Genomic DNA, 19360 nt, shown 5'->3' with positions numbered 1-19360 from the left:
TTGGGTTCTCTTTGCCTTTCGTGCCTTTTGTGCCCCTCTGGCTGCCTGAGCACTTGGGCTGCAGCTCGCTTGAGGAAGCTTTTGAGGGTACAGAGCAAGGCTGGTTCACCTGGGCCTGTTCACTAGCTGATGCTTCACTTCTCTGCCATCTTCACCCATTCCTCCTTCTCTGAGGACACTGCTTCCCCATCTGCCTGCCCTGCCAGCATGTTTGCCCTCCAGTTCTAGGCAGTGGTGTCCACGTCTGGGTGGGATGAAGGTGCTTCCTGCACCATGCCAGCATCTCGGAGCACTGCAGGAACCGAGGGTCTGTCCTCACAGACCAAGGAGACCTCACGCCACTGGTTTGTGTGCGCAGGTGGACAAACATCTGCCAGGGAGCGAGCACCAGAAGCTGCTGGAGGAGATGAAGGCTGTGCCCTGTGGCTTTGAGGTGCTGCCCTCAGCTGGAAGCCTCGCTTCAGGACAGCAGTGCCACGTCCAAGTCCGTTTTTCACCCACGGAAGAGGTGAGATTGGTGGGTGTCACGCCAGGAGGTCTGGCAGGGCAGTGTGGTAAGGAGAGGCCAGCCCAGGGAGCGGGGGATGAGCTCTGCCTCCACGTGGAGCTTCCTGCGCCTCAGTTTCCCCTGCACGTTCCCAAGCAGTTCGGGAGTCAGCTTAAATGATGGAGCATTCCCAAAGGCAGTTTGCATGTGGCCACCGTGACTTGGAAACTGGTAGCGTGTGACAGGATGGACACAAGTGCTTCCATGCCTGGGGACAGTCCCAGGGATCTCAATTGCTCGTGGAGATTTCAGCGTCTCGTGTCTGGCTTTGACCAGAGGCAAGCACTGAGCAGAGAAGATGATCCTTATTTGTGTCCAGTGAGAGCTCAGGTGCCTCTTGCACACAGCTGATGTTTGCCTGGTGCTGCAGTGCCAGGACTGTGTCTGAGGAAGCAGACCTTTCTCATGAGCGTTGCGCTCCCCCATGCCCAGGTGAAAACCTCTGATAGCCCATTTTAGATCCACCTGGGAGCCAACTGTCCAGTTATGCTCCAGAGCAGGACTCGCTGCAGTTCCTGAGAGCCATGCAGATGCTGTAGCCCCTGCTCTAAGTAAATACCTGTTTTGGGTTCAGCTTGGAGGTGCTGACAAGACCCCTGACCCTGGGCGATTGTTGACTTGGAGGTGCTGTCAGCTGGGGCTTCACGGAGGAGCTTTCTGTGCTGCTTCTTTGCAGAAGTGCTACCGGGGCGAGCTGCAGATCCAGATTTGCCAGAGCAGCCAACGCCTGCAGGTGCCGGTCTTGGGACGTGGTCTGGAGCCACGGCTGGAGTCCATCCCCGCAGAGCTGGAGCTGGGACCGCTGCTGCCCCAGAGCCATGGGGAAGAGGGGACAGTGGTGGTGAAGAAGCCCTGTGAGGTTTACTCAGTGCAGTTTGAGCAGCAGCACCTTGCTGAGGAGCAGGTGAGGGGGAAGGTCTGTGCACACTCTGTAGATTCCCAGCACTCCAGCATGGCCAGGCTTGTGCAGGGAGACGGGGGCAGTGCGCAGGGCAAAGCCTGGTGGCCTTCCAGGGTTAGCCAGCTCTGCTGGCAGGCTGCAGAGGGACTTGGATAATCCCTGCCCCTGGGGGGAAGGAATGTGGGAGGGGATGGCTCGGCTGGGGAGCCTGCTCACATGGTGAAGGTCAAGAAACTCATCCTGCCTATGGTTTCTCTTCCCTCTGTGCACAGCCCCTACGGACACCAAAAGATGACAACAGCCCCAACAGCTTGTTGCTGCCTCCGTGTGCCCCGGGAGAGAAGCTGAATGCTGAGGCCCAAGGAAGGGGCATAAAAATGAAGGTGAGATGAAATCTAAAGGCTAAAACTCCAGGTGGCAACCGGCATGGTTTTCTCATTTCCTCATCTCTTCCCCAGCCTCCCATGGTTTGGGTTTCTGCCACTAGAGTGGCAGAAAGCCTTTTCTCCTTCTTTCCTTGATATCAATCCCTACCGCCTCAGGTTGACGTTGTGGATCCACCAGGAAAGGTGGTGAAGCTGGGAAACGTCTGCATTGGACAGACGGTGAAGAAGATGGTCACCGTAGCCAACAAGAGTGCAGCCCCTCTCACCTTTAAGCTGAGGGTCACGTCCACCGTGCCAGAGTTGCAGGAAGCTGGGGTAAGGCCCGTTCCTTCTCTGCAGAGCACTTTGGTGTGCCTGCAGGGAGCGCTGAGCTGCTGTGGGTGGGAGCTAGTAGGTAATGACTCAGGTGTGGGCTGCCCTGGCTGCCTGTGCCTGCCCTGTCCTGCCTGCTGGCACTGCTCTGGCAGCAGATGCCTGCAGTGCGAATGCTTCAGCTGAGCTGGGTGCCAGGACTCCCTGAGAGCCAGAAGTGAGAAGGCGGCACAATTCCTCTAGCCTGTTTTAGACACATCCATCAGGATGCAGCCATGTGTTTTAGATGTGGAAAGGTGAGGGAGGTGAATCTTGAAAGAGGGAGAGTTGCAGCTCTGTTGGAACGTATGTGAAAGCTTTAGAAGACAGAGTTGACCTCGCCGTGACCAGGTGGACACATGGTAGAAAACACCTTTGGTATTCCCTAGGAATGCCTAGGAGGGAATGAGTGGGACTGGGGCAGTGCTGGTGGGGACAGAAGAGGAATTGGAAGCCTCTTCCCTGAGTGTGGTGAGGGAGGCTCCACAGCTCACTTGCCAGATGAAATAGTCTCCACTCGTTTCTTCGGGTAGGTTCTGTGCTTGAAGCCCAGCAAGGATCTAAAGCTGAAGGGCAGAGGAGACACCTGCAAAGTGGAGGTGACCTTCTCCCCGAAGCGCCGCATGCAGCCGTTCAGCGGAGAAGTGCTGCTGGAGTGCCGCGGGCTGGTGCGCTCCCTCTGTGTGGTGCGGGGCTCCTGCCAGGGCAGCCTCGTGAGCCTGGACCAGGACCAGCTCAGCTTTGGAGCCGTGGTGCAGCAGAGCTACACGTGCCGGCGCGTCGTCATGCGGAACGCGGGCGACACGAGAGTCAGGTAAAGCAGCAGGTCCTGCCCAGCCTGAAGCCTTATTGCCAGGTGGCTCAGTGTCAGCCTGAGATGTGGTGGGAAAGCCCACGAGAGACTTGGAGCCTCACACTGAGGCTTACACTGCCTTCACAGCTCCCCGTGGCTAATCCTTCTTTCCTGTCCTTGTGCTTTCCTCGGCAAGGTTTATGTGGGACGTGGAGAGCTTCAAGCCAGACTTTTCCATCAGCCCCACAAAGGGTTACATCAGCCCAGGGATGGATGTCCCCTTGGTTGTGACCTTCCGCCCCTCGAAGCTGAGCCAGGCTGTCCAGTACGAGGGGCTGCGGTGCTTCATCCAGGGCAGTGAGGCGCTGCGGCTTACGCTGGCAGGATCCTGCGTGGAGGCCCCTGGCCCCAAAGAGGTAACGCAGCAGGGACAGGATGGGCCCCTGGACCCCAGCATCTGCACCACATTTCTCCCAGGGCAGGAACTGAAGGACACTTGTCAGCACAGACTCGCTGGTGCTGGGGTATCCCAGAGAGAAACTGCTGGGCAGGATTGCCAGAATTCCTGAGCCCTGTCATTGCCTTTCTCCCCTGTTCAAGGTGCTGCTCCTCCAGTGAGCAGCTCAGCTGTCCTGGCTCTGCACTGCAGCACCCATGCCATGTATCCCAGCACTGCACCTGCAGCCACACTTCTCCCCCCTGCTGGGACAGGGGAGGGCATTCAGCAGTAGGAAGGGGCAAGGCATCTGCATCCAGTCCCTGGGATGGGGCAGTCTGGGAGCTGTTGGCTCTTGCTCCCAAAGAGAGCGTGGAGCTCTTCCTCCTGCCCACGAAGGAAGGGGCTGTGTGGCTGCAGATCTTGTCCTTGCACAGGAGTTTCCTTTCAGGACTCCCCGTTTCCTTTCACCCAGCATGTGAAAGGCTTGTTCTGCTCCCTTCTTCAAGAGCAACCAGCTTGATTTACTCCAAAAGCTATGGCCAAAGCGTAATTTTTGCATGTGACAAGGAAAAGCTGCTCCCTGTGCTCCAGGTCCTGGTGCAGAGCCAGCGTGAGAAGAGTGGGAAGGGTTGTGGGTACGACCCAGCAGCCTCTGTGCTCCTCTGTTACAGACACTGACTTTCAGCTGCCATGTGCGTGAGAGGCAGAGCCAGACCATCCTCCTGTCCAACCCGAGCAGCGAGGCCTGGACCCTGCAGCCCATCATTGAGGGGAAATACTGGAAAGGGCCTGAATTTATCCATCTGGAGGCCAGGCAAAAAGAAAAGGTCTACCAGGTCACCTACAGACCCCTAACCATGAGCTCTGAGAACAAGAAGCACCAGGTACGTGAGCTGTGCCAGCGTGTGCTGACCCTCATGGCATGACCCTTGTAGCTCACCCTGCTTTGGGCAGGAGGTTGGCCGAGATGACCTTCAGAGGTCCTGTCCAAGCTGAAGGTGTCCTGTGCCCTCTGTTGGAAGCTGGGTTTTGTGGTGGCTGGGGGCCAGGCACGGGCAAAGGGCAGATGGGAACTCGGGCCTGACACCAAACGTGTTGGAGCAGCTGACCTAAAGAGCCAGGCTTTCTGAAGGCCAAGAAATGAAGTTTGTTCTGCGCAGCTCCTGGTGGCTGCTTGTGGCAGCCCAGGGGGCTCAGAGACCCCCACGCTCAGCGCACGGCTGCACAGGCTCTCCGAGCCCTGGGCACAACCACTTGTGCCTGTCCTTGTGCAGCTTGCAGGGAGCAAGAAGGGCAAAGCTGCCCTGCAGTTTCTCAGTGCCCTCCTGGCCGTGAACAGGCAAGTGGGAAACGAGAGAGATCTCTTGACAGTCATGCAGGAGCTGTGGGAGGAGCCCTTCCTGCAGGTCTCAGGCTGGGCACATGGGGGTGACTGGCCCCTCTGCAATGTTTTCTGTGCCACAAGGGGTCAGTTCAGAAGGGCTCTGGGGTGCTGGAGCTGCCGGGTCCTTGTCCCGCTCCAGCTGACCTTACAGTAGGCCAGAAATGAGGTCAGAGATTTCTGGTCTCCATCTCCAGGGTGCTCAGCAGATCTGTGCCCTTAGGGTTGCACGTGCTCAGCATGTCTTTAACGTAGAGCCTGCGTGAGGAGTCTTGCAGCTTTCAGCTGCTATGGAGGCAGAGGAGATGGCAGAGGCAGGTGTCTGGGATCCACGGGCACCCAGAATGATCATGGATATGAGCTTTCCATGGCCCACGGCTGGTGGGCCCCTGTTGTGCCAGCTTAGAGGCTGCTGTCTGGGCAGTGCTGTTGGGGCTAAGGCCAGCAGGACTGAGGCAATGGAGCTCATGAGGGACGGGCACCCCCTGCCCAGGGCTGTCCCTGCATGAGCACAGGCTGGCAGGGACGTGCCCAGGTGAGTGTGGCCAGTAAGGGAGTGTTGGGATGTGCAGAGCAGCTCTGCTGCAGGGCCCGTGTCTCCTTGCTTTGCCCAGAGATGCTGCCTCTGTGTCCTGTAGCTGTGCCATGTCCTGTGGGCCATGCACCCACTCACAACCAGCTCTGAGCAGGTGCGATGCTGGTGCCTCCTCCTGCACGGGACAGGGCTGCAGGCAGAGCTCTGCCAGCTGGGCGTGCTGGAAGTTGCTGCAGTGAGAGCCTGAGGCCTGGGGCTGGCCAGGGGTGCTCCAGAGCCGACTTGTCCTATTCGTTGTCTGTAGGGCTCCATCTTCTTCCCCCTGCCGGACGGGACAGGCTTACGCTACCACCTGGAAGGAACTGCTGAAGCCCCCAGGTGTTCAGGGGCCATTTCCCGGCAGGTTCCATGCAGGAAGTGCCACACGGAGCTCATCCCTGTGTCCAACTGGCTGCACAGACCACAGAGGTGAGTCCAGCCCAGGAAGTGTAGAAGTGCCTGGAAGCTCCTTCCTGAAAGCTTGTCCCCCTCCTTGGCCGTGTCTGCCCATACCCACGTTCTGCCTGTGCAGAGGCACATGGAGGGCTTTCCTCCAAGGGGGATGAGAGCTGGTGCCCTGTGCCTGAGGCACTGAGGGTGAGAGGGGCTGTATTGTACCCCCACACGATGGGTATCCTATGGGAGTCCTTCGTGTTGACCTTCACTGTGTCCTTCTCACCCACAGGTTCCTGGTGATTATTGACATGCTCAAACCAGAGAACCTGGAAAGCAGTTCTGTGCTGCAGGGGTGTTCCTACATGGACGTGCCAAGCTCTGCGAAGAAGGACTACCAGCTCACCTTCCTCTCCTACAAAGAAGGAGTCTTCAGGGCAAAGGTAAGTGAGGACACTGGTCTGCAGGGCCCTTCAAGGAGCTGTTGGCTCACCGAGAAGCTACATGCCTCTTCATACCTCCACGTGCACAGGTCCTATGAAATACCGCACGTGCTTTCTGTGGTCTTGTGCTCTTCCTCGGTGGGTGCTCACAGCCATTCCTGGAAGCAGGGCGCTGAGCTCAGTGGGCTCTTTTGGGTCTGTTTTCATGTGTGGAATGAGCAGCCCTTCCCTTTCTGTCTGATTTAGGTGACCTTCCTCAATGAGACAACCGGAGAGTACTTGTTCCACATGGTGACTTTCAAGGTGGTGGCTTCAGGACCCATGGGCACTGTTCAAATGAGCACCGCTGTTCGGCAGAGAGTGTCCTCCAGCGTCAAGGTGGACAACCCTCTGCCTGTCCCGGTGACGTTTGACATCAACTGCAAAGTGCCCGACGTCAGCGTTCCCCAGCACTTTACTGTCCCTGCACAGTCGAAGGTAGGGGCAAAGCTCCTCCGGCTCCCTCTGCTCTCCCTGCTCCTGGCTGGAGGGGATGCTCTTGAAGGGTGATGCCTGAAAGGAGCCATGTGGGGCTTCCTTCCGTGGTGGCAGCTCCCTGCCGATGATCTAGAGAGGGAGCAGTGTGCGAGAATATCCCCAGTGGGCATCATCCTGCGCTGGTGGAGCCTGCCCTGCTGCCCCCTGGAACACGCTGCAAGTGGGCCTCACGTGGCAGGTCCTTGTGCCACGTGCCCCTCATTTAGTGTGGTGCTTCCAGCTGTGAGTGGCTGCAGGACAAGCCTCAGCCCATGGCCAGGTTGTCTGCAGCCTGGATTGAGAGGAAGTGGTGTGTGCCCTGGGGGAGCACAGGGGCTTTTTATGGTGGGAAGCTTCTGGCATCATGCTGGAGGGCTGTGAGCTGTTGGGATCTGTCCCTAAGTGAACCGTCCCCCAGAAGGAGCAAGGCTGTGCCCGAGAGAGGGGAGTCAGAGCGGGGAAGGCAGCCCAGCCTTCTGGCACTGCCTGAGCACAGCAGGGACCAGCTGCCCCTTGTCAGGCACACGTGTTCCCTGCCTCTGCCTGACAAAGTGGCTTTTTCCTTCCTTCCTCCCAGGCGGATCTTGTCTTGGAGTATCAGCCCCTGCAGACGGGTGAGAGCAGCGGGCAGCTGGTGCTCCAGAGCAGCGACTTGGGCTCTCTGTTTTACACGCTGCAGCTGAAAGCCACCTGGAGCAGGCCAGAGAAGCCCGTGTATTTCCGCACCAGGCTGGGCTCCCGTCAGACCATCACCACCAAAATACGGCATTTTGCCCAGCAGAAGACCGAGTACCTCGTACAGGTGAGCGCGGCTGCCGGGGCTCTGGCTGGGAGGCAGCTCCTCTGGCCAGCACCAGCCCTCTCCACCAAGGGCTCCAAGTGCCTCTGGCTTGGCGTGGCAGAGCCAGGGTGGCCATGTGAGCCCAGGGGTCTTCCCACTGGTGTGGGCTTGTCACCAGCTGCACTGTCCTCCCTTGCGGGCCCGTGTCTGCTGCCCTGGTTGGAGCTGCTTCTGCAGGCGCCACGGTGCCTGGGCTTGCTTCCCCCTTGCAGCCCAGGTCTGGCAGTCGGGTGTCTTGGGGCTTGGGTGCAGGGTTGTCCCTGCTGGGCACGTTTGCACAGTTCTCGTGCCCATTCCCCGCAGGCACTCACCAGGAGTGTGGTGTGGGTGGGCCAGGCCAGGGCCAGGGGACCATCGTGTTCTTCCCGATGTGCTGGCTCTGCTGTTGTGACCCACCCCCCATGGTCTCTTGTCTCCCCTGCACAGACCGACTGTGCCGACTTCCAGACGGCAAAATCCATCAGTGCGGCACCCGCCAGTGCTGGGGGCTCGGACCTGAGCGTGGAAGTGACCTTTGAGCCCTGCCAGCTGGGCGAAGCCAAGGCCACGCTGCAGCTCAGCTCTGCATTGGGCGGGCAGTACTGCATCCCACTCATTGGCCTTGCGCTGCCCCCTGAAGCCCAGGGCCCCTTCCTCATCCCAGCCGGCGGCACCACCTCCATCTCCTTCAGGAACGTCTTCCGGAAGGCCACGGCGTTCCAATACGCAGTGAAGCACCCGGGCTTCACCGTCAGGGCCCCCGAGGTGCTGCGCGCCAAGAGCAGCACCACCATCACCGTCTCCTTCGCGGGCGGCCCGGCTCCTGTCACCAGCAGGCTGGTGGTCTCCTGCCCTGGGGGCTCCTGGATCTACCACCTCCGGGGCCTGCCCTCCCCCCGCAAGTGAGCAGCTGCCCCCGGCCCTTCCTGCCACGTTCGTGCTCTCTGGAGCAAATAAATGTCATTTAACATCCTCCCACACGACGTCCTTGTCTCTAAATGGGAGAGACGTGAATTTGCTGGATGGACACCCGGTGGACAAGGAATTGGCTGGATGACTGCACGCAGAGAGCTGCGGTCAGTGGCTCTATGTCCAACTGGAGACCAGTGAGGAATGGTGTCTCTCAGGGGTCGGTGTTGGGGCAGACCCTGTTCAACATCTTTGTTGGTGACACAGACAGTGGGATCGAGCACCCTCAGCAAGTTTGCTGAGGACACCGAGCTGTGTGGTGCAGTCAGCGTGCTGGAGGGAAGGGATGGCATCCAGAGGGACCTGGACATGCTGGAGAGGTGACCAACCTCCTGAAGTTCAGCAAAGCCGAGTGCAGCTCCTGCCCCTGGGTCAGGGCAATCCCAAGCACAGCTACAGGCTGCAGGGAGAAGTGATTCAGAGCAGCCCGAGGAGAAGGGCCTGGGGGTCAGAACATGAGCTGGCTTCAGCATGGGCTTGAGCCCAGAAACCCCCTGTGTCCTGGGCTGTATCACCACCAGCATGACCAGGAGGTCAAGGTAGGTGATCCTGCTCCTCCACTCTGCTCTCATGAGACCCACACTTGGAGCACTGGGTAGAGTTCTGGTGTCCTCACCAGAAGGACCTAGAGCTGTTGGAGCAAATCCAGAGGAGGGCCATGAGGATGCTAAGGGGGATGGAGCAGCTGCTGTACAAAGACAGGCTGAGAAAGTTGGGGCTGTTCAGCCTGGAGAAGAGAAGGCTGCGTGGAGACCTCATAGCAGCCTTCCAGCATCTGAAGGGGCCTACAAGGATGCTGGGGAGGGACTCTTGATCAGGGCCGGTAGCAATAGGACAAGGGGTGATGGGCTTAAAGTGAAACAGAGGAAGTTCAGGTTAGCTAGAAGGAAGAAATTGTTCCCTGTGTGGGTGGTGAGGCACTGGCACAGGTTGCCCAAAGCAGTGGTGAATGGTCCATCCCTGGCAGTGTTCAAGGCCAGGTTGGACGTGGCTTGAGCACCATGATCTTGTGTGAGGTGTCCCTGCCTGTGGCAGGGTGTTGGAACTAGATGATCTTTAGGTTCTTTCCAATCCAAACAGTTCTATGATTCTGTTATTCTCTAAGATTCTTTGGGAAAGCATGGTTAAGACTTCAGGTGGTTCCCCTTAAAGGTAAAAAGTGGAGAATGAAGACCTTAGGCCCACTGTAGGAGAGGATCTGGCTCGAGACCATCTTAAGAACCTGAACGTGCACAAGTCCATGGGACCTGATGAAATCCATCTGCAGGTCCTGAAGGAGCTGGCAAATGAAGCTGCTAAGCCACTGTCCATCCTATTTGAACAATCATGGCAGTCAGGTGAAGCTCCCGATGACTGTAAAAAGGGAAATACAAGCCCCATGTTCAAGAAGGGTAAAATGGATGACCCAGGGAATTACAGAGCAGTCAGTGTCACCTCTGTGCCTGGCAACATCTGGGAGCAGATTCTCTTGGAAGGCATGCTAGGGCACATGAAAAACAACCAGGTGCTTGGTGACAGCCAGCATGGCTTCACTAGGGGGAAATCCTGTCTGATCAATAGGGTGGCCTTCTATGATGGGGCTATGGAACGAATGGACAGGGTTAGAGCAGTTGATGTCACCGACCTGGACTTGTGCAAAGCGTTCAACACTGTCCCACACGACATCCTTGTCTCTAAATTGGAGAGACATCAATTTGATAGGTGGAGCACTCGGTGGGTAAAGAACTGGCTGGATGGGCGCACACAAAGAGTTGTGGTCAATGGCTCAGTGTCCAGCTGGAGACCAGTAATGAGTGGTGTTCCTCAGGGATCGGTGTTGGGACCGGTCTTGTTCAACAGCTTTGTCGCTGACATGGACAGTGGGATTGAGTGCGGCCTCAGCAGGTTTGCCGATGACACCAAGCTGTGTGGTTCAGCTGATCCACCAGAGGGAAGGAATGCCATCCAGAGGGACCTTGACACACTTGTGAGGTGGGCTGATGCCAACCCCATGATGTTTAACCATGCCAAGTGCAAGTCTCCAGGTGTTGCCACAGAGTACAGCTGAAAAAACCTCACTCAGTTGACTGAGAGCTTCAGTCTCTGTTCTCTCCTAAGCCTGGTTTTGATAACACAGTAGCAAATGCTGGTGAGCTGAGGGATGACATCTTCAAGTTGTTTGAACCCACTGAGCACCATGACATTGCAGGAAGCTTTTGACTTCGGGTGCTGTCAGTAGCTGGAAATAGGCGTAGGAGCTCTCTTAGCAAAGCAGTTTGGGTGACAAAGAGCATGTTAGGAACTAATGTGTATACTGTAGAAATACTTTGGATTTTTATGACCTTCTTTCTGTCCTTCCCTTCCGTATAGTTGCAGAGGTTTGCTAAGAACCTGAACTTGAAGGCCCATTGTTTTGGAGCAGCCCTGGCTGTGAAACCTGAGTTTCACCTTGTGGAACTTCATGTTTGGACAAGGGTGTCTGGATTAAGGCTCTTGATTCCCCTCAGCAGGCTTAACTGAAACCAGGCATTTGAAGGCTTCTGGGCTTTTCATTTGTTGGCAAGGCTTTCTCAAACCTCTTAGGAATAGGAGAGAGCAATGAGTCCATTTCATGATGGAAAAGGGAAAAAAATAATTATTTATTCCGTGTTGTGTTTATCACTTGGCCTTTATTTTCCTGAGAATTTTACTAGGAGTGGGTGGAAGTTCCAGAGAGGGGAGTTAATAATCAAGATCCTGTAGAGCTTTGAATTCTGTTAGGACATGGGCGGTACACATTGTGTTCTCCTCTTCTGTGCCCGGCCTGTGTGACCAGATCAGTGTGCGCTGTGGGGAGTTTGGACTTGGAAGTGAGACTGCCCTGGGGGCAGTGCCATGGGGTGGCTCTGGCGGCAGAATTGGAACTAGACTGACGGGGACGTGGGGAATCTACCCCAGCAGATCCACTGGTTAAACTGAAACTAGGGACTAGAGGAAATAAAGTGGAATTTAGTGGATACAGGAGCAACTTATTTGGCATTAAATCAGAGGGGAAAGAATTTGTTACAGATGTGGGAGCTGCTGGCACCAAGAAAAAAAAAAGGGCATTCTTTCTGAAACACTTAAAGTACAAATTCAGAAAACAAATGGGAATGCAGAAATTGTTATGAACGCTAAATTATCCAACATTTTTATTAGGGAGAGAAGCAACATTTAAAGAAGGTAAACTGGAATTAAGAATTGTATGATCCAGAGTAGGAGCCAGTGCAGGAAGGACCTGATCTTGACTTGGAGTAGGTATGCGACCTAAAATAAAATGAAGTACAACAGTGAGGCTTGGATCTTAAAACAAACACAACACACACACACAAATGGAAGTTAATTCAAAACCATCATTCTCTCTATATTTTTTCCTCCCACGCTTGGTTTGGGTTTTCTTCTCTTTCAGCTGCCAACATAATGCTGCTGCAAACTGAAGAGATAACATAGCTCAATCATTTGCTGCCCGAACATGGACCCTGTGCTGTGCTTCCTGCTGATCCGGGGAGTCTCTGGGACCTTCACGCCAGGGCTGGGGATATCCCAGAAAGGAACCACAGATCCCAGACCAACTCGGGACCTTGGTAAGACCCTGAGTTTATTTCTTTCAAAAGGCTTCTTTTTGGTAACTTGTCCACATGAGTCACAGGGGATGCCCTGCGCAGTGGGTAAGGATTTGTTTCCTTGTCTGGACATTGTATTGGGATGGAGGTCAGGACCACTGCCTCCAAAGGGAGGATTTTGAAGAAATCCCCATTGGGTTGCATTTTGTAGGGTGGGTTTGGATGCAGATGGGAAGAGAGCTCTAGCCCCATCATGAGGTGAATAACAAAAGGGGCTCTCCGAGGTATACAAGCTCCTTACACCAGGGAGCAGGGGTGGGGGTGACTATCAAGGTGTCTTTTTCTGGGTCAGATTTATGAGCCTAGAAAGAGTTAGCTGGGCCCTTTAGGGAAGATCCTGAAAAAGTAACTAAAGTGATGGAGACGATTATTAGAACACCAGATCCAGACTGGAATGATTTACAGGTAGTCCTGGATACTTTGGTAAATAAAGTACAGTGCTGGCAAAAGCAAGGGAGGAGGCAGAAAAGATCCATATGTAGGGGGCACAGGGCAGTGTCAGTAGAAAACCACTTTCCCTCTGCAGACCCTCCATGAGATCCAAATCATCTACCTGAGCAGGATCTATTAACCAAATACCAGCGGTTGGTTATGTTTGGAATGAAACAGAAGGATACAGGTAAGGACCCTGAAAAAGGTGCAGCACAGTTATCTTATACTTTTATTGGTCAATCAGACCCAGGTATTAAATGCTAGCTGCAGAAACTGGGAGGGACAGACTCTCGGTCACTCAATAAACCAGTGGAAACAGCCTGGAGAGTATCCAGTAACAGAGAAGTTGAAAGGGAAAGGGAAATAGTAGGGAGAAAAAATACATTGTTGGCTGTTGCTCTCCCCCAGGAAAGCAGCAAAGAGAGGAGCAGCCGGGGAGGAAAGGGTCAGAAAGAAGGATTATATGGAAAGGTTGTGAACAGACTGCATGGGATGCACTTGGAGAATGACCAGAGTGCAATCTGTGAACAGAGGGAGCACTGGAAGAGAGAATGGCCTCGGAGTCAAACACCGGAGATCGAGTGGAATGTCAGGGCCTGCCCTGACATACTTTAGATGAAGACTGAGGAGGAGCAGGGGAAGATTCAAAACCCTCCCCAGCAGAGCCTCCGGTTACAGTTAGGTTGGGCAATGATAAAGTACAATTTCTTGTAGAAACAGAAGCTACTTATTCTGTTATAAACTCTTGTAAAGTGCAAGTTATCTCTGTAGAAGCTTCTATACAGAAAAGCTATCTATAACAAATCTATGCCAAAACCAAGGACTAACATGACACAGAAACAGGCTCTTCTCTCTCCAACTGAGAGAAAGCAGCTTGGCTGTTTGAGATGGCTAAGTGAGAGAAAGCAGCTTGGCTGTTTGAGGTGGCTAAGTGAGAGAAAGCAGCTTGGCTGTTTGGGATGGCTAAGTGAGAGAAAGCAGCTTGGCTGTTTGGGATGACTAAGTGAGAGAAAGCAGCCTGGCTGTTTGGGATGGCAAGTGAGAGAAAGCAGCCTGGCTGTTTGGGATGGCAAGTGAGAGAAAGCAGCCTGGCTGTTTGGGATGGCAAGTGAGAGAAAGCAGCCTGGCTGTTTGGGATGGCAAGTGAGAGAAAGCAGCTTGGCTGTTTGAGATGGCTAAGTGAGAGAAAGCAGCCTGGCTGTTTGAGATGGCTAAGTGAGAGAAAGCAGCTTGGCTGTTTGGGATGGCTAAGTGAGAGAAAGCAGCTTGGCTGTTTGAGATGGCTAAGTGAGAGAAAGCAGCTTGGCTGTTTGAGGTGGCTAAGTGGAAAAAAATCAGAATTGTCATAAAACGACAGCACTGATTTTTCCAATAACTGCCTCAATCAGTAGCAACCTTGTTGTTAAACCAAGAATGTTGGATGCCGATTTCTACTGAAAAACACATTTATTTCTCAGCCCTACTCAGCCAGCAATGCAAAGCTTTCCATCTGATTCTTTAATTGAGCTTAATTTTTAGATGTACTTATGGTTTTTCTCAAAAAGCATCCTTCTTTCAGTCTTCTTTTTAATCATGTACCAGAGTTTTAGTTGAAATAATCTTACTGCAAGCACGCATCCCCTTTCTTGTAGCCAATTCAAATGAAGCCGTTTAAAAATCAGTTGCCAGTTGTATTCCCCACAACTCTCTGTGCACACTGATTATCGATCAGCTGTTGTGTAAGTCACACGTTACAGCCTAGGTTACAAGTAGGTATATATTGAATTTCCATAGCATACTTACAGTTCACAGCTTGTTCTGGCACCTGGGCAGTAGATGGTACTTTCTGTCCTCAGAGATCCTTTTGGAGAGGGGAGAATCAGAAAAGCCCATTCAGCTTATCTGAAGGTCATTTTTAAGAGAAATTCTAAAGCTGTCATTACTTACCACCTGTGGGTACTGATTGTCCCTGGGAGCCCAAGAAGACTTGGTAGTGCTAGTTGTCTTCGTACGGGAACTTGACAGCCCTTGTGTATAAGGCAAACAGCTGGAAAATAAGCTGTACTGAAATCCTGGACTCACTGCATATGTGGAAATAAAACTTACCTTCTCTTCCAACAAGCTGCTGATTGGCAGAGGGGAAGATTGAGGCAGTTCAGCGGCAGTCACCAAAGCAGCAGGAGGGATAACAGTCCTGGGTGGTGGTGGAGGTGGTGGCAGCGACTGCTGCTTCTCAATCTGCTTACAGAGCCTTTTTGTGTAGCCAACTCCATTTTTGAAGTTGTTCACAGCCTAGAGGCAGAGGAACATGTTATAAAGGTAACCTGAAACTTCAGCACATACACCAACAAAAGCCTCCACAGAGTAAAATTACTTGTGTATTCCTGGAAATGCTGTCAATCTTAACAGCATTCAACCACAGCTATATAAACACACCACTTTAAACACTGATGTCAATGATTGTTAACTCAGGGTATCTGTATGTAAAATACTTGAGTGTTAACACCAAATTTGAAACTGAGGTGATGGCATTAAACACAAATGTGACCTGAATTTGCCACATTGTCTCTAAAGAGCTGTCAGAGATAATGTGTTTGAAAAGTAAATTTAGCCTTATTCAATTTAGCCTTGCTTAAGGCTTAATTAATATTACAGTAATCTTGTCTTCTCTCTCAGCTCCTTACGAGCTCTTTGTCCAATAGATGTAAAAGTCATCACACTACCTGGCGTAGGCTCTTGTTGGCAGCTAAACCATCAGGAGGAACGTCTGTCTGCTGACACGCTGGGCATGTATATTCCTCAGTCTCCAGCAATGCCAACATGAAAAAGTATTTGTTGTTGTCATTCTATACTTTGCATCCCAGCCTCTTGCCTTGCTCTTCATGGGTCAGTTTGATTTGCTGGGACACAGGCTCGGGGCTCACCTGTGGGCTGGGGCTTTTGCTGGGTGACGCCAAGGCAGCGTTGGATGAGGCCATAAAAGGATGGAGCAAGCTGGGCAGCCACTGCAGCACCAGCTCTGGGAAATGGGTGTGTGAGCCCCAGCCAGCAATTCCCACTCACCAGCAGGTGTGAGCTGAGTTGCCCATGCTCAGCCAGTGTCTGCCTGGTGCCTGGGGCAGCCATGGTTCCTTCGCAGGGCTTGATCCAGCTCGCTGCAGTGATGCTGGTACTGGGGCAGTGATAGAGGTGTCTGTCCTCCAGGCATTGATAGTAACCAATGCGGTTTCTCCCATGGCTTCACGCCACCTGGAGCAATGCCCCAACTGCCCATACTCTCGGTGGCCATCCCCATCCCAGCTCAGTCACCTGCAGGGTGGGCAGGGGCTGCATTAACCCCCTACCCACTTCCCACCATGCAAATGACTGCAGGCAGAGAAAGGTGCTGTGAAGCGAACACCCAGACCTCTTAATGAATGAAACAAGAAGCAGGGCTGGGGGAGAGGGCTGGGGCAGGTCCTTGCCCATCAATGGTGTCTTCTTTGTGGGGGTGACCTTGACCTTGACTAATGATGAGCATGGGACCTTGTCCTGGAAAAATAGTCACGGCTCTTCCTCCTGCTGCTGCTTGGAGACTGTGGTGATGGCCAGCTGGAATGTGAATGGGAACAATTGTATGATCCAGAGTAGGAGCCAGTGCAGGAAGCACCTGATCTTGACTTGGAGTAGGTATGCGACCTCCTAAAGTAAAATGAAGTACGGCAGTGAGGCTTGGATTTTAAAAAAGCACAATACACACACAAGCACCCACACAAATGGAAGTTAATTCAAAACCATCATTCTCTCGTATTCTTTTCTTTTGTATTGTCTCTAACATGGAAGGGGCATCTCATTTTGGTAACGTGGTTTGGTAAGCGTACGTAAGGTTTGAAAGCTTTCTGTAAGTCAAGATAGGAAATCTCGTTGGTAAAGGCCCATACCCAGCTGCTAGCGTCTGTTTGGTATACACCCACAAGAAGCAGAGGGCATCTTGTGGTTTGGGTCCTGCAAGACGCAGTGGGTGTCTTGTAGAAAAGGTTTGGGATTTTACTGGTGTCATGGGTTCAGCAGTAGCAACCATTTTTTCTCCTTCTTGGTACCTGGTGCAGTCTGTGTTTTGACTTTCGGGCTGGGAACGGTTGCTGATAGCAAAGTATGTTTTGAGTTACTGCTCACATGTTTGGTTTTGTCCAAGGCCTTTTCTGAGCTCATGCTCTGCCAGGGAGGAGGGGAAGCCGGGAGGAGGGAGAGATAGGGGCCTGGCCTGGGCTAGCCAAAGAGGTATTCCATACCACAGCACATCATGCTCAGGGAGGTAACTAGAAGTTGGCTGGAAGGGGGGATTGAGCTCTCTTCCGGGTTGGGCTCGTTTTGGTGGGTGGTATCGTATTCTCTCTCCTTGTTTATTTCCTCTCTCATTGTTTTTATTAGTGGTAGCAGTAGTGATTTGTGTTATACCTTAATTGCTGGATTGGGTTTATCTCAACCCGTGGGAGTTATATTCCTCCAGTTCTCCTCCCCATCCCTCCGGGAGTGGGGAGGTGGGGGGGGAAAGGGGTGTGTGGTGCTGCGGGAGACTGAGGTGGGGTTTTAAACCATGACAGTTGTTTTTGGCACCCAATGTGGGGCACGAGGGGTTGAGATAACAACAGATCTGACAGGATTTATAGTCATTCGTCACAATGCTGATTTATTGGCTCTCACAGTTGTTTCTCTTGATCTCACAGTTTCAGGATTTTGCCAATTACTTTCAGTATATATTAGCTGTGTACATGTTTATCAATCATGGGATTTGGGCTAAGTTTCTTATCTCATTGTTCTTTATGTTAATGACTTGTAATACAATAGAAGCATTGATCATGAAACTGATCTGGTTTATGTTCCCGGTGTGGTCACCAACTTTATACTTTGGGAGGTATATAATAGAAGTGCTTAGCAATTTCACATCTTTTTTCTCCTTCTCGGGTGGTCAACCTGTGAAGGAGACATTCTTCTACCCTCCCAGTGCCCCCTCCAGACGGTCTACAGCATCATTTGAGGATTTTGAAGTTTTTGAATGGCCTTTTCATACTGTTGAGACTTGTATGCTGATTGTGATGGGGATCACCATAGTAGCACGCATACAGAGTCTGTTTTGCCCACAATCATTTCATCTGATCTCAAGAGTTAAGCAGACTCAGGTCTGGTCCTTTATTGGGGTTAAACGACGACATAGGAGGACCAGGAGATTTTCCCAGAGGCTGGACAGCCATGAGTGGCAGGGTGTGTGGGATAGTATGGGCAAGCATCTAGGTCAGTGGGCCCCTCCAGTACTTTGGAATTTCACTTCCGAACAAGTGCAAAATCCGGAAGAATTAGTAAAACACCTAAATGAGGTGTGTTGTCGTCCTGGCCATACCAGAGATGGACAAATTACGGCAACGTGCTGGGGCTTGGCCTATGCTTATAGGGCCTTGTTCAACATCCAGCACTCTCAAAAGGAAAAAAATGCCCCTGGATCTGAGGGCAACACAGAAGTCAGCACAGCTGTTCCAGCTCCAAGTACAGCAGCTACACCATCCCCAGCAGCAAGTACAGTTGCTACCCAAACTTCAGCTGTGACAGACAGTGCAGCTACCCCAGTAATGAGTACAGTGGCTATTCAACCCTTGACTGCGACAGACAGTGCAGCTACCCCAGCAACAAGTACAGTTGCTACTCAAACTATAGTGATAATCACTGCAGCTGAACCAGAGGACCAATTCGTACCAATATCGGTTGCTCCTGTACACAAGAGAAAAACCAAAAGAGAGGCAAGAAGGAGGAGGCAGGATGAAGAAACTACGCATCCACTACTGGGTCTAGTATCTGATCAGGGGTCATCATCACATGACAAAGAAGAAGAAGAGGTGACTTCTTGATCTCGGACCTCAACTGAGCTGCGGAATATGCGAAAAGATTTCACCCGTCAACCAGGGGAGACTCGAGGTCGACCCCTTGTTTTTTGGAGTCGGGGATACAAAGGCTCGGAGGTCAGCTATACCCCAACGGAGAAAGAGATATTGTCAGCTTATGAAGGGGTTCGAGCTGCTTTGGAAGTGATTGGCACTGAAGCACAGCTCCTCTTGGCACCCCACTTGCCAGCCCTGGGCTGGATGTTCAAAGGCAGGGTCTCCTCTACACATCATGCAACTGATGCTACTTGGAGTAAATGGGCTGCACTAATTACACAACGAGCTCAGATAGGAAATCCCAGTCGTCCAGGCATTCTGGAAGTCATCATGGACTGGCCAGAGGGCAAAGATTTTGGAATGTCACCAGAGAAGGAGGTGATGCGTGCCGAAGAGGCACCACCATATAATAAATTGTGAAAAGCAGTATGCCTTGTTCACTGATGGGTCCTGCCGTACTGTGGGAAAGCATCGGAGATGGAAGGCAGCTGTATGGAGTCCTCAGCGACAAGTTGCTGAAACTGCTGAAGGAGAGAGTGAATCGAGTCAGTTTGCTGAGGTGAAAGCCATCCAGCTGGCCCTGGACATTGCTGAGCGAGAAAGGTGGCCAGTACTCTACCTTTATACTGACTCATGGATGGTGGCAAATGCCCTGTGGGGATGGTTGCAGCAATGGAAGCAGAGCAACTGGCAACGCAGAGGTAAACCCATCTGGGCTGCTGCATTATGGCAAGATATCGCTGCCCGGGTGCAGAAGCTGGTGGTGAGGGTACGCCATGTAGATGCCCACATACCTAAGAGTCGGGCCACTGAGGAACACCACAATAACCAGCAAGTGGATAAAGCTGCTAAGATTGAAGTAGCTCAGATGGACTTAGATTGGCAACATAAAGGTGAATTATTTTTG

General features: G+C 52.8%; 2 protein-coding genes across 2 annotated transcripts; both read left to right on the top strand.

Annotated features, from left to right (window-relative positions):
- The first annotated feature begins 273 nt into the window (after positions 1-273).
- Positions 274-3467, top strand: LOC117438578 (hydrocephalus-inducing protein-like). Its single transcript, XM_034074051.1, has 8 exons — positions 274-358; positions 447-508; positions 1224-1451; positions 1721-1831; positions 1991-2149; positions 2719-2999; positions 3175-3394; positions 3456-3467. Exons 1-8 carry the CDS (start codon positions 274-276, stop codon positions 3465-3467), a joined length of 1158 nt encoding a protein of 385 aa, XP_033929942.1.
- Positions 3468-5934: 2467 nt separating this feature from the next.
- LOC117438577 (hydrocephalus-inducing protein-like) lies at positions 5935-8450 on the top strand. The gene is made up of 6 exons (XM_034074049.1): positions 5935-5960; positions 6058-6208; positions 6455-6685; positions 7302-7526; positions 7992-8143; positions 8237-8450. Exons 1-6 carry the CDS (start codon positions 5935-5937, stop codon positions 8448-8450), a joined length of 999 nt encoding a protein of 332 aa, XP_033929940.1.
- Positions 8451-19360: the final 10910 nt, after the last annotated feature.

This window comes from Melopsittacus undulatus, unplaced genomic scaffold (genome assembly GCF_012275295.1).
Source record: "Melopsittacus undulatus isolate bMelUnd1 unplaced genomic scaffold, bMelUnd1.mat.Z mat_scaffold_49_arrow_ctg1, whole genome shotgun sequence".
Lineage (NCBI taxonomy): Eukaryota > Metazoa > Chordata > Aves > Psittaciformes > Psittaculidae > Melopsittacus > Melopsittacus undulatus.
The sequence above is the reverse complement of the archived record's forward strand: the minus strand, read 5'-3'. Positions and strand labels throughout refer to the sequence as shown.